The 14,525-nt window shown below is 37.2% G+C and overlaps 2 protein-coding genes across 3 annotated transcripts in view; one reads left to right on the forward strand and one right to left on the reverse strand.

Moving 5' to 3' along the window:
- LOC100641626 (serine/threonine-protein kinase WNK1-like) overlaps positions 1–1,988 on the reverse strand; it is a 10,145-nt gene extending 8,157 nt beyond the window's left edge. Inside the window, exons 1-3 of the mRNA XM_019994152.1 lie at positions 1,755–1,988; positions 1,605–1,668; positions 151–719 (exon numbers count right to left, since the gene is read on the reverse strand). Coding sequence (XP_019849711.1) covers positions 151–717 — 567 coding nt within the window. The 5' untranslated portion in view covers positions 718–719; positions 1,605–1,668; positions 1,755–1,988. The remainder of the gene's footprint in view (positions 1–150; positions 720–1,604; positions 1,669–1,754) is intronic.
- A 139-nt stretch (positions 1,989–2,127) lies between these two features.
- LOC109580697 (general transcription factor 3C polypeptide 1-like) lies at positions 2,128–11,918 on the forward strand. 2 transcript variants are annotated; one of them, XM_019994155.1, is made up of 36 exons: positions 2,128–2,199; positions 2,241–2,422; positions 2,512–2,684; positions 2,832–3,078; positions 3,172–3,354; positions 3,399–3,621; positions 3,741–3,829; positions 4,535–4,662; positions 4,928–5,113; positions 5,224–5,324; positions 5,377–5,474; positions 5,519–5,571; positions 5,623–5,701; positions 6,762–6,863; positions 6,934–6,990; positions 7,049–7,336; positions 7,453–7,550; positions 7,605–7,707; positions 7,793–7,982; positions 8,070–8,384; positions 8,447–8,521; positions 8,574–8,656; positions 8,705–8,803; positions 8,889–8,999; positions 9,147–9,217; positions 9,270–9,378; positions 9,425–9,490; positions 9,576–9,647; positions 9,742–9,798; positions 9,850–9,911; positions 9,965–10,136; positions 10,208–10,867; positions 11,033–11,227; positions 11,278–11,337; positions 11,585–11,687; positions 11,738–11,918. In XM_019994155.1, the coding sequence occupies exons 1-36, from the start codon at positions 2,145–2,147 to the stop codon at positions 11,818–11,820; spliced, it is 5,028 nt and encodes a 1,675-aa protein (XP_019849714.1). In that variant the 5' UTR covers positions 2,128–2,144; the 3' UTR covers positions 11,821–11,918. The 2 variants fall into 2 exon arrangements, with proteins under 2 accessions (XP_019849714.1, XP_019849713.1); XM_019994154.1 differs by having other exon boundaries at positions 11,033–11,224; positions 11,275–11,337.
- Positions 11,919–14,525: the final 2,607 nt, after the last annotated feature.

Consider the following 14,525-nt stretch of genomic DNA (forward strand, 5'->3'; position numbering starts at 1 on the left):
ATTAAAACTTTCCCTTTCCATCCTTCTAGCATGTACATGTACATCTATTCTTCTCTCCCTCCTCTCTCTCTCTCTCTCTCTCTCTCTCTCTCTCTCTCTCTCTCTCTCTCTCTCTCTCTCTCTCTCTCTCTCTCTCTCTCTCTCTCTCACCAGTAGTTCACACCACGCCACAGCTACACCAGTTTCAGTATCCAGTCCCTTATAGACAGTCTTAAACGATCCTCTTCCGATCTCTTGCTCGTATTTCACGAAACGGCCGGTAGGAGACGTGTTAACAATGTGTTCCTCTACCTCCAAGGTCTCCAGAACCTTCTTCTTTACTCCGTCTTGAGAGTCCTGAATGGGCGGGGTAACTCCTCCCCCAACAGGCCCTCCATCTTGTTTTTGTTTCTCTGGTTCCGTGGGTAACACCTCTTCCTTTGATGATACAAAGTGCACATTCGTCTCTCCTCCATTTTCAATGATGACGCCATTAGGCCGAGAAGAAGATCCCATAGTTTCAACGTCTGGTAAGTTGTGAGTTCCAGACTGCTCATCTTCTTTAGCCAGAGAAGAAACATCAGCAGGTCCTGGAAATATCTTATCACCTACAACAAGGAGTCCTTTTGACAATAAAGAGGATGAGGATTGATGTGAAATGGGTTGGGCTTCATTCAAGTGATTGTTAGTGGTGGGCTCCTCGGGAATGACTGCTTGGCCCTGGGTACTTGTTGTCATATCTAAAATAAAGGAGAAGGAACGGGAATTAGGGAGAGGGGGAGAAAAAGCACACACGTAATGATGACATTATGACATATCCAAGCAGTTGTTTACAAGAAGTTTGACAAAATAAATTAAAAGATTAAACAGAGGCACGGGTGCATGCCACAACTCACAAAGCATTTGTAACGTCTATGGACTGAGATTACCATGAAATAATAATACACAAACCAAAAAGAGTCAGTACCACATAAACAACTTTAATCCCCCCTCTCTCTCTCTATTTCCTCTTGTCTATGTCATTTCCTTTCTTCATTTACTTGATAATGTAAATGTACACAGCCTCTCCCCCCCTCTCTCTCCCTCTCTCTCCTTCTCTACCACAGTGTACAACTTCATACTACAAACCTAGTTAACACTCTGTGAATAAACAGGTTTCCAAAACCAGTTTATTATTCCCCGTATCCTGTGCCACCAGTCCAAGTATAGTAATGATGCACAGGATTGCACAACAAAATGGTTTACAGTAAAAGGCAGCTGCACCAATGAAAAACAGGTACTGAATGAAACAGAGACCCCAAAAGTACGAGCAGATGTACATGTAAGATACTAAAATGGTGAAGTACATGTACATGTACATACAGAGGATGTGGATGCGTGTGAGACATGCAACGGCCCTTAGAAATCAACAAGTATAAAATGAATAGAAGAGTGTTAATGATTAGCACACACTCAGAGAACTTGGCACCATCAACTCTACCAGTACATGTACCACAGTCTTCCTGTTCCCTTTGTCCATTAATATCCATTACTGTATCAAAGCCCCACATTACAATACTGAATTAATGCATAACCAGTGAGGAAGCTTTCGATTTAAAATGGATTATAATTAAATTAGTATGTACTTGATCTAGTCCAAGAGGAGTAGGTTTGGTATTTTGTTTGACAACTTTCTCTTTGTTTCTCTCCCTGTATGTCCAGTATCCACGTAGTAAGCAATATAAATAAACGAAAAATAATTCTAAATAGAAAAGAGAGGCTTGACATTTCCTTACCCAAACACAAAAGGGGGACGGGAGGTGAATGGAAACTCCTCTCTCTCTCTCTCTCTGGAATTATAGAGAGAGGCCAAGAGGAGGGCAGTAAGAGAAGAGATATACTCCCTCTACCTCTCTTTCTCTAAGAACTCGGCTCCTTGTCCCTCTGCTAAAAGAGCAACATAAAGAATAACTGGATAAAAGAGAAGGTAGAGGATCACCACACACAACGCCAAGAAAGAGAGGTGTGGCCTGTTTGATTTTCGAAGGTGTGGCCGACCCGCCCCAAAGGCAAATAGATCTACCGCATTAGGTCTAATTTTTACTTTCTGAGTAAAAATGATATTTCAAGAGCACGTTTTGTCACGTGGGTATAATATAACAACGCCCATTTTCATTTGAATAAAAATGGCGTCTGTTTTGGATGTTGTTCTTGACGAGATTGGTCTTTCTGGACTAGAAGGTTTGTTAAAACTATTTTAAAAGACTTCAATAATTCCTCAGGTTGCACGCCTGGTCAATTATGGGACCATCTCTTGGCTCGTTCTCCTCCCCTTCCCCTTGATGTCTCCTCCTCTTCTGTTAGAGAATATCTCTGGGCTCAGATACTCACCTTTACTAAAATGATCAGAATATACAAGACCATCTCACCACTACCTCCACAGGAACCATTTCCTAAACACAAAGTATATACATGTGCATGTGCATGTACATGTATATTTATACACGACCAAATTTGGGTTGCATACACTGATGGTGTCCACAATTGTCACAGGTATTGGAGAGTGGTGCCTTTTGGGAGGAGTTTGTACCAACTCACAAGAACAAGATGATAGTGGATATTGAGAGAGGAGTGAAAGGATCCTGTACCTCTTATTACGAGAGAGAAGACATCACCAGTGACATATTGTCCTCCTCGAATAGGTCATTGAAGGAGGTTGAGGAAAAGTAAGACGAAGCATATGTATTTTAAAAGACAGGAAATTTGGGTTTTTAGTTTTAAAATTTGATGGATCTCATCAAAATTTGTATGTACAGTGTTCAATGTGTTGCTTATAAAATGAGCTTTTAAAGTATGCTCTCTTCCTCTCCAAGGTATGGTAAGGACTCCATTGTCCTCGTTGGCTCTCAAACCTGCCGTGAGAGGTCACTCTTTCCGTCACACTTAGACCCCTCTCTAGTGCCTTCCGATATAAAGTACTCACTTCTTGAGATTGTTGGGATCTCTCGGTCCCGTGGGATCTTCAGGACAAGCATCACGAAGAACTATTTGGGTATTGATCCTCGTAGCACCTTTCACTTTGTGAAGGTTCTGACTAAAATGGATCTCGTTGATGTCAAGGTTGGGATTTTATGGTAAAATGGTTGCAGGTGAAAATGAGCTCCTTTTTTTCTTTCCTTTCTCTCCTTACCCCCGTCTCTCTTAACTCCTAAGGTAATGAAGTTAAAACCACCTCAAGCAAAGTCCCTTCAATCAATTCATGTCGTCTTTCTCAAGAGGTTCTCTCCTCAGTATTATGGTTTTGGTAAAATGAGTACCAGCGATCAGATATTGTATGACATACTTTTAACATCTCCTAATCACACTGCTCCTCTTAAATTTTGTCGCGAGAAAATGGTACTTGAAAATTAGTACACGTAAAGTTTTGGATACTCTTTTAGGGTAAACGGCTATTCAAAGTGACTAAGACTGCCTTGGTGGCTAGTGGAGCTATTGAAGTGTTATACCCCAGCGGTAGCAGCTGCCCTGAAGATGAGGAGGAGGGAGAGGGAAATAAAGAGCCGCTCATTAGATTAGTACAAGAACCACCTGCTATAGAGGATAGTGGCAGCAGTGTCACTGATGTTAAAGATGAAGATGATGAGCAGGAAGAACTGGCACAAGGTATGTGTATTTAATTTATTATTATTATTATTATCATTATTGTTGTTGTTGTTATTAATTATTATTATTATTATTAATTATTATTATTATTATTATTATTATTATTATTAATTGTACAGGTAGTCTGTCTATTGTTGCTGAGCTTCCATTGGACATCCAAGCATATCGTGTTATTGATGACAGTGGACCTACTGGAATAACAATGAGAGTAATCAACCTTAATATAATGTACAGTACCTCATTTAAGAACATGTATATGTATCAGAAAATTATTAAAAATGGAGAATTCTCTCCTTTTCATTTTTGGCGAAATTTGGCCAAAGTCACTGTACTATAGTACAGGGACTTTGGTCTGATTTTGGAGCAACTTTAAAAATTCATAAAAAATCCAATTTTGATTGGAATCAGCTCAAACTTTCTACACAACATAAGAACATGTATATGTATCAGAAAATGTAATAAAATTGGAGAATTCTCACCTTGACATTTTTGGCAAAATTTGCCCGAGACCATGTACTATAGTACAGGGACTTTTGTCTGATTTTGGAGCAACTTTAAAAAGTCGTAAAAAATCTAATTTTGATCGGAATCAACTCAAAATTTCTACACAGCATAAGTACATGTATATGTATCAGAAAATGTAATAAAATTGGAGAATTCTCACCTTGACATTTTTGGCAAAATTTGCCCGAGACCATAGTACAGGGACTTTTGTCCGATTTTGGAGCAACTTTTAAAAATTGTAAAAAATCTAATTTTGATCGGAATCAGCTTTAACTTTCTACATAACATAAGAACATGTATACATGTACATGTATGTATGAGAAAAAATTATAAAAATGGTGAGTTATCTCCTTTTCATTTTTGGGGAAATTTGAGTACATAGTTTATTTATTTATTTATTTATTTTTAGGATTTTACCCAAAGAACATTTAAAGTGAATCGCTACATTTGTCGCTCTATGGCAAACAACTTGATAAAGAGAGAGTCAATCAGCTCCCTATTGATGGACTCTGGAGCATCTAAAGTTAGGGCAATTAAGTAAGACACACCCACAAATACACACAACACTTGTACCTCTCTTAATGGACACTCTCTATAGCGTACACCTCCATTTAACGGACAGCACCTAGTGTACCAATTACATTCCTTACTGTATAAAATAACCTCCACATAAAGGACACCTCTGTATAACAGAGACACTTTCTTGACTCAAAGTGTCCATTATATAGAGGCACCATTGTATTGATTCACACTTCTCCTTCCTTCCCCCATCCTTCCTTTCCCCTCCCCCTCTCTCTCGTAGCCTAATCTCTCAGAGACACGTTATGGACAATAAATCCGTCATTGATTTTGAGGCTGAAAGAGCAAAGAACCCAAACCAGCCATTGCTCCAGTCTCCTCTTCAAACCGGCTGTGACATTGTCCATCCCAAACACCCTTCCTCCTCTAAGCCTCCAAAGAGGAAGAGAATTAAACTTGATACCTCAAAGTAACCAAACGTGTATAGATACATGTACATGTACATGTACACACGGTTTTTGTATTTCAAAAATAGAATGTCAACCTTATAAAATTTTTTATACATTAATTTTGTCATAGGGAGCTAGGTGGGGCTATTTCTCCTCTTGCCCCTCGACCAGTTTCTGAAGAACCTTCTCCAACAATGGAAACTGAAACGGAGACAAAACCTATTGAAAAATGTAAATGCATTATTTATTATTATTTATTATTATTATTATTATTATTTATTAGCTAAGGCATTGACACTGAATCAGCTAAAAAGGGTTAATCTGATAATGACTTTTATGAACGAAAATAGAATAATTGAAAACACGGTAGCACTTAGAAATGTAAGCTAGACCACACCCATGATTTAACCACACCCATCCCACAGTATTTGAAAGAGAAAGGAAGCATCAATTTTTTGGATAAAAGAACATTGGCAAAGTAATTAATAAAGCATTAATTAATTGTATTCTCCGCCCACTTCACTAAAAGACTCTTAAAAGTGTTATTGGACAGTGGACAGATCTGTAAAGAAGAGTTTAGTCTCCCTTACTTTAACACTAACAAGCAGGTAGTACATATACATGTATACTAGTGTATTACATTATACATGTATACTAGTGTATTACATTATACATGTATACTAGTGTATTACATTATACATGTATACTAGTGTATTATATTATACATGTATACTAGTGTATTACATTATACATGTATACTAGTGTATTACATTATACATGTATACTAGTGTATTACATTATACATGTATACTAGTGTATTATATTATACATGTATACTAGTGTATTACATTATACATGTATACTAGTGTATTACATTATACATGTATACTAGTGTATTATATTATACATGTATACTAGTGTATTACATTATACATGTATACTAGTGTATTACATTATACATGTATACTAGTGTATTACATTATACATGTATACTAGTGTATTACATTATACATGTATACTAGTGTATTACATTATACATGTATACTAGTGTATTACATTATACATGTATACTAGTGTATTACATTATACATGTATACTAGTGTATTACATTATACATGTATACTAGTGTATTACATTATACATGTATACTAGTGTATTATATTATACATGTATACTAGTGTATTACATTATACATGTATACTAGTGTATTACATTATACATGTATACTAGTGTATTACATTATACATGTATACTAGTGTATTACATATACATGTATACTAGTGTATTACATTATACATGTATACTAGTGTATTACATTATACATGTATACTAGTGTATTACATTATACATGTATACTAGTGTATTACATTATACATGTATACTAGTGTATTACATTATACATGTATACTAGTGTATTACATTATACATGTATACTAGTGTATTATATTATACATGTATACTAGTGTATTACATTATACATGTATACTAGTGTATTACATTATACATGTATACTAGTGTATTACATTATACATGTATACTAGTGTATTACATATACATGTATACTAGTGTATTACATTATACATGTATACTAGTGTATTACATTATACATGTATACTAGTGTATTACATTATACATGTATACTAGTGTATTACATTCTTCTTTCTTTAGTACACTATCTATTATTTGTCTGAGATTTCTCAGTCTCAAATTGAAGAGTACAAGACAGGTCTTGGTGCAAAACTTGTAAAAATCTGCTTTAGAAAAGCTGAGGTACAGTATACCTGCACATGAGCTAATGTAGTGTCCTATTCTTCCTCTCTCTCCCCTCCCTTCCCTTTAGTGTGTTTCTTCTGATGATGATGAAGGTGATAATGATGATCCTGTCAAAACTCCAAAGGTTTCTGTCATTCATATCTCTTTCTCTAACCACGCCTCCTTTCTATTTATACAAACAGGTTCTTACCTGTTCGAAGTTTCAGCGTCTCAAACACCTTCACTTATATTTGTGGATTTTGCTCCATGGGTTTCAGCCCATCCATGATTCTGAGACTCTGCCCGATGCTATAGAGACTGGATATGATTCAGTGGCGGCCATTTTTCCCGAAGCCACTTACCCGTGGATGGGGAGTGTGTCTCAATTGCCTCTGGCAAGCAGAGAGAGTGGGAACTTGAATTTATCCGATGTGTTGTATCACATGCCTTTGTCACTACTGAACATAGTAGGCATCACTTCTTCAAGGATGGTAAGGATGTTATCAAGTGTATTTAGTGGATTAGTTTGTTGGGGAATTGGCTTTAAAATTACCCTCTGTTTAAGTGCCTTACTATTTATCAGCACCTCTCTCTCTCTTTTTGACAGAGTTCTAAGAAATCAAGGTATATTACTGACGAGACTTACAGTAAAGTACCTTTTCACTTGCTGCCTAATAAAATAAAGAAACTGATCTCTACCAAAGAGTAAGAACTCAATGATAGATAGTGTCTATATTAATGGCTACATGTTCATGACAGCCGGGATCAGTATACGTTAAGGAATGAACTGGAATCACTTGCTTCAATGAAGCTACTGATTTTAAACCATGACCCAACTCTGGTTAAAAGACATGTAAGAAAGGTATTCCATTTATGGGCATGTGTTTCTCTAATCTCACTCCTCTCTCTCTCTCTCTCTCTCCCCTCTCTCTCTCTCTATTCTAAAGGTTACAGTGAGTCTTAACTATAACTTAGAGATACTAGATACAACTGCTGCTAATCCTCGACACTCATTCTTTCTCTCGGAAGCAAAGAAATTATTTCCGGTCTTGCAGCACCCACTCTCTTCTCTTAAAACTTTAGAGCATTACTGGTTTACGCTTCGTAAAATATGCATTGCCACGCCCATTACAATCTGTGAGTTATGCAGATATTTTATATTCATGTATCTTTGAATGAACGATAATGGTAATTAAAGTCATGTGATTTTCATGTGATTTTTAGCCAGTGGCAGGTTGAGCAGTAGAAATAGTTCGGGTAGATTTGACGTCTACCCATTGCCTCATACAAAATTGAAGAATAGAGTAGCAAATTTTGAATTTGATCAGAAAGGATTTGGAGCAGGTGGGATCCCACCGTCTCTCTTCTCACACAATTTGAAAAGGTGGTCTATGCATCAGAATAGGGAACCCTGGGCATGGGAAAGGGGCGGAGTAAAGGGAGGGGCTCGTTTGGGAAAGATTTCTGCCTCAACGAAACAGTTACTTCATTCTGGTGGGCGTGGCTTAAAACGAAACAGAGCAAGGAAAGCTTTGAAAAGTTAGAATCTATAAATAGTAACGGTGTGGTTATTTATAGTATCGCTCCTTCTCTTGCTTCAGTTGCCCATAAAGTTCACCAGAAAGCAAAAGAGAAGACAAGTATAGCATCACTCGTATCTTTAAAACCTTATAAAGGTAAGTCCTCTTATTTTTATTGAATTTATGTACATGTACAATGTACATGTAGGTTTTAGTCCAGAAGATATAGCTGCTCTTAGTTTAAGAACAACTAGAGAGCGATCAGTGTGGTTTCCACATGAAGATAATTTCGTAAGAGTATTGTTTTCATGTTCTTGGTTTTTATGACTTTTCTCGTAGATCCTTCTAACGTATCTTGCTACGAGAGTTCTTCTCAAATTAGGTCATCCTCCTACTCACCAGAGCAAACTCAGAGATGCACTTCACAAGCAGTTCAAGGTTCTCGCTTATTGTACCCTGTTCTTGTTGAACCTCCTCCCTCTCATCTCTCTCTCTCCCCCTCCCCCCCCTCTCTCTCTTGTAGTCTTCAAGTGATAAAAATGTCCCAGTCATACACAGGAGACTCATTAGATTATTAAAGATGTACTCTAATGACAGCCTTGAGCTAACCATCAATGAAATACTTGAAGAAATGGTACAATGTATATACATGTAATAGCATCCTTTTCACATGAGCCATGCATTGTAGCTTTAAACTTTATTTGTAGCAGCTCAAACCTTCATGAGAGTCATGATTGCTCATAAGAGTATGTTATTATTATTAATTGTGTTATTATTCCAGAGCTCAATGAGTCGTTCTGTACCTGATCAAAACTTTGATTCCATTTTAGAGTTCATTCTCAGTCGCTATGTGTAAGTCCGCTCCATTCTGGGAAACCAGTTTTAATTTCTTGTTATGCCCCAGGTCACATGACGGTCACATGATCAATATTTCCCTTCAAACTAATACCCAGATACTCCCGTCAACCCTTGAGGAACTAGCTGAAGACTATGTACTGCCATCACTGACTGAGGTACTACATATACCTCCACCTATTAATAACTGGTTATACCTGATAGGATATCAAGACTGATGAGTTTGACTCGTTAACACATATTCAGACTAACGTCCTGGATACTATACTGGTAATGCACAAGATAGATAGTACCCAGTTCACATGTACATGTGTACTTTTTGTCACAATCTGTTCTCTCTCTCTTTCTCTTTCAGGCTGTGGTTGGTCCTGATTCTGATGGCATTGAATCCTACGACATTTACAAACTCTTGGAAACTTTTCCTGAAGTAATCAACAACAGAAAACATGCACAATCTATTCTTTATATTCTTTTATCCTCCAATTAATTCGTGTACATACAACTGTATGGTGCACACTTAGGCTGATATACAACGAGTCATAAATTGTCTAAAATCCCGTTTGTATGTAGCTGGAAAGGTAGGTACATTTAAGTATAAATGGCATGTGTTAATTTTTTGCTCTTTTTAGAAAGCAACTCCAGGCACAACTACAGGAGTGTTAGACAACAGAGGGTTAAAATTAGGAGCTAAGTAAAGCTTATAAACCTATAGTATCATGTTCCTCAATGTTTTATCTTTGTTAGTTTATACCAGCTGTTTGATGGCCGTTACGGTAAAGAATTTTTCAGTCAATTGAGTGAGGCTTTAGCTTCATCGTCTGAGAAGGATTTTGAAATTAAAACTGATGCTATATCTGGCGGTCAAGTCTCGTACCTCATTTATCAGCTGCTAGAAAATCCTTCAATTAGGAACAGAGTAAGAGAGAGGAGGACAGTAAATGTGTATTGATATTTCTATTAAAATTTTATTTTTATTTTATTTTCTAGAGTGTTTGTGAGCCCCAGTTTGCCGATCCCCTACTCATCAACGATCCTAACAGCGTCTTGTCAAGAAACCTTGTTCAGTTAGCAATGGCGGAAGTTGAAGCCGGCGAAGAGGAAGACGAAGAGAGAGAAGGAGAGAGGAACATGGAAGCTCAAGAATCAAACATACAAGAAGAGATGGAAGTGACTACTGAAGGAGAGAGTTTAAGAAAGAGCAGTTTGGAAAGAAGAGGATTAGCTCAAGAGCACCAGGGACATGCTAAACCCCACACTTCAGGTCCTATGATGAAAGCCGGTATCGGTACTTTACTGAATATTGATGAGTCATCTCACCTGCAGCATGGAATGCTGCATATCAGACCCCCTGTCAATATTGGGTGCTTGCTGGACCCCTTGGATGAAGAGGAAAAAGGAGAAAAGGAAGTTTTGGGTGTCGGCTTATCGGAAGAAGTTTCTTTTGAGTCTTTTGCTGCCTTTGCTTCTACTCATCTTGGTTACTCTTCTGTTGCCATAGAAACAGCAAGACAGATTTATACTATCATTGATGGAGCCGGTAACAAAGGGGTTGCCATGGAAACGCTGAGGAAGAGAACTACTGAGCAAGAGAGAGAGGAGGGAAGAGATTTTGTGAAAATTCTTCAAGATCTGATCAACTTTGATCTGGTCAGTGGATGCATGTTAATTGTGTACTGCTTTTGGAGGATAAGTTATGGTGTTATAGACCATACCAAAATAATGATATTAGCACTTTTATAGAAAGAAGTGTTAAGAAACAAATAATTTCTTTCCCATTTAGGAATGGTTTCATCTCAATTCCTTATTTTTCAGATCTTTAGGGTTGGTACTGCATTTACCCTTTATGTATCCACCAGTCATAAGACCAGCTGGTATTTTAAACTAGATAATGAGGAGATACCGATTAGACCATGGATACAGAAAGAAGAACAGGAATCAAGTATTCTTCCTCAATTTCAAGACGGAGTCCTTTCTTACATAATTACCCATCCTGGTGTCACCATGGCAAGTTTTCTAATTATTTGGTAGTCACTGAAATTATTTCTTTCTTATAGGTGGCATTATTGGATCACTTTAAAGGTGTTCTTCAGAGAGTCAGTCTAGAGGACATATTAGAGGTGGTGTTTTTTAGAATTTTTAAAATTTTTCAAAAATCAGGTCAAAGTCCCTGTAGGCCTGTACATTAGTACAGGGACTTTGCCAAAATTGAAAATGGAAAATTCTCCATTTTTATATTCTTTCCTGATGCATATACATGTTCTTTTGTTGTGTGGAAAGTTTGAGATGATTCCAATCAAAATTGGATTATTTACGAATTTTTAAAGTTGTTGCTAAACACTACCATTTACTATTACTTGTTTTTAGAATCTTTTAATTGGAAACTGCATCAAGAAATACACTTTAGTACAGACCCCCACAACGACAAGCTCCTCTCCCTTTTCAAAGCTTTCTTCATCAATTATTAGAAGTAAAATGGTGTTTAGTATATAATACTGATGTCAGAAATCCTACCATTAGGTTGTCATGATGATGATTTATCAGTTTCAATATGTTTTGAAGCTATTCTTTCAGCTGAAGTTTTATGGGCTAAGCAAAAATGAATCAAGCATATACAGATCTACATACATACAGTTATTTATATTTATTCCTCTCATTTATATTATTGGAGCACATTATCACTCCATTATGACTTATAAGCAGTTGATTGTAGCATGATTTGCGGAGCTCACTCACTGTAAATTCAATTCAGAAGGGAATGGGTGGGTTTGTTTACAATTGAAACAAGCGATTACAATTTTCTTGATTTTTTTCTTACAAAGACAGAGATTGAATTGGTGAAGCATGCCGATGTTGAGGATGTACTGTAACCGTATCTACAGCTGTAAAGCCATTCTGGCGGCAATGGCTCTCTCGGTTCTCTTTGTTTCGGTTATTGTCAGGATGATGGTGACCATAGAGCCTGGTTTTGATATCACTTTTAGTATGCCGACACTTGTTTTGCCAGAGATTTCACCAAAATATGATCACTGGGAGCCTGTCACTCCGTCCCAAGTTTGCTGCCTTTCCATTTGGCTCAGCATGACTTATCTGTCTTGTTCTCTAATATGGGAGATTACGAGGTTTACTGGATTTTTCAGGATTATTTTTGCAGCTTTTCATGATTTTCGTCAGAACATTGCTCTACTCAGCCTCCATTCCTATGAGATCTGGATGTTTGCATTTATCTACAAAACCTACGTCACTGAGTTTGACTACATTTTTCAGATCATCATAATATTACCATTGATCACTTTGCTCTTACTCACTATCTTTCAAATGACATGGGCTCAAGATGTAGCACCTGACGATGAAGAACGACTTAAGGACCTTCAGTACTATGCTATAACAAGCCTCCTTTACAGTGCTACAATGGCTTTTCATGTAGTCTGTATGGGCTTTACTAATTTCATACGTTCAAAGGATGAAGTTTTGGGTGATGGTGACTTGACAGATATGCACATCTTTTTGCTAGGAGTAGCTGAGATATTATACCGGCTACATTTTATATACCAAAACTACAGTCTCATTGATATGTATCGTAATCCTCCAACGCCACCTGGAGAGCGAGCAGTTGACGATGGTAGAGATGGTCAACCTGTTGTGGCACGCATGCCAGCACCAGACGAATTTACATACCAGGCTGCAATAATGGTGGTTGGACTTACTATCTTTGATGCCATAGTGATTGGAGGAAACTTTTAAATGGTGACTCACCTTGCATTTAAAACATTTTTTTGTGCTGACTTGTTATATATGCTGTTCATGAAACTCTCCCATTTTTAGTTTGCTGTGCTTGTAGTTTAGTCTTAGGTAGTTACAAAAATTTGTATAAAAAAATAAATTCTAAAGCAGCAATTCAGTAACAAATAAATTTAATAAACTTATACTGTTTTGAGGCTATTCTTTCAGCTGAAGTTTTATGGGCTAAGCAAAAATGAATCAAGCATTATATAGATCTACATAGACTCTACATACAGTTATTTATATTTATTCCTCTCATTTATATTATTATAGCACATTACTGATAGCAGAGATGGTGGATAATTATCCACTCTGCTTATAGTTTATGCAGTTGATTGTTGTTTTTTATAGACTATCATTATGATTTGCGGGGCTCACTCACTCGGAAGGAATTGCGTGGGTAGATCTAGATAGGTGTTTACAATAATTACAGTTATGACAATAAAAGCTTGTTCTCGAGTTTGTTGAAGATGTGGTGCTGTAATCCTATCTGTAAAGTCATTCTAGCGACACTGGCTCTCTCGGTTCTCTTTGTTTCGGTTATTGTGAGAATGATAGTCACCATAAAGCCTGATTTTGATATCACTTTCAGTATGCCGACACTTGTCTTGCCGGAGGTTTCGCCAAAATATGCCGCTTACTGGGGGCCTGTTACACCATCCCAAGTTTGCTGCCTGTGCGTTTGGTTCAGTGTGACTTATCTGTCTTGCTCTCTTATTCTTGAGATTACGAATATTACTGGATTTTTCAGGATTATTTTTGCAGCTTTTCATGATTTTCGTCAGAACATTGCTCTACTCAGCCTCCATTCCTATGAGATCTGGATGTTTGCATTTATCTACAAGACCTACGTTACTGAGTTTGACCACATTTTTCAGGTCATCATAATATTACCATTGATCACTTTGCTCTTTCTCACTATCTTTCAAATGACATGGGCTCAAGATGTAGCGCCTAATGATAGAGAACGCCTTCGGGAACTTCAGTACTATGCTTCAACAAGCCTAGTTTTCAGTGCTATAATGGCTTTTCATGTAGTCTGTATGGGTGTTACTTACATACGTACAAAGGATGTGGTTTTGGATGATGGCGACTTGACAAATATGCACATCTTTTTGCTAGGAGTAGCTGAGATATTATACCGACTACATTTTATCTACAAAAACTACAGTCTCATTTCTATGCATCGTAATCCTCCAATGCCACATTCAGAGGAAGCAGTACATGATGGTGGAGATGGTCAACCTGTGATGCAAGAAATGCCAGCACCAGTGGCAGCAGCAGACCATAGACCAGCAGACAATGAACCAGAAGAGTTTACATACCAAGCTGCAATAATGATGGTTGGAGTTGGTATTTTTGATGCCATAGTGATTGGAAGATACTTTCAATGGTGACTCACCATGCATTTTGTGCTGACTTGTTATGCTGCTCATTTAATTCTCCCATTTTTAGTTTGCTGTGTGTGTAGTTTAGTCTTAGGTAGTTACAAAAATTTTATAAAAATAGTTTTTAAAGCAGCAGT

This window comes from Amphimedon queenslandica, unplaced genomic scaffold (assembly GCF_000090795.2).
Source record: "Amphimedon queenslandica unplaced genomic scaffold, v1.1 AMPQUscaffold_13481, whole genome shotgun sequence".
NCBI lineage: Eukaryota > Metazoa > Porifera > Demospongiae > Haplosclerida > Niphatidae > Amphimedon > Amphimedon queenslandica.

Coding starts and splice junctions, on each gene's coding strand:
- LOC109580697 (XM_019994155.1), top strand. CDS start 2,145: ATGGCGTCTGTTTTGGATGTTGTTCTTGACGAGATTGGTCTTTCTGGA. Junction 3,355..3,398: donor AATTTTGTCGCGAGAAAATG/GTACTTGAAAAT, acceptor ATACTCTTTTAG/GGTAAACGGCTATTCAAAGT. Junction 9,648..9,741: donor TCTTGGAAACTTTTCCTGAA/GTAATCAACAAC, acceptor GTGCACACTTAG/GCTGATATACAACGAGTCAT.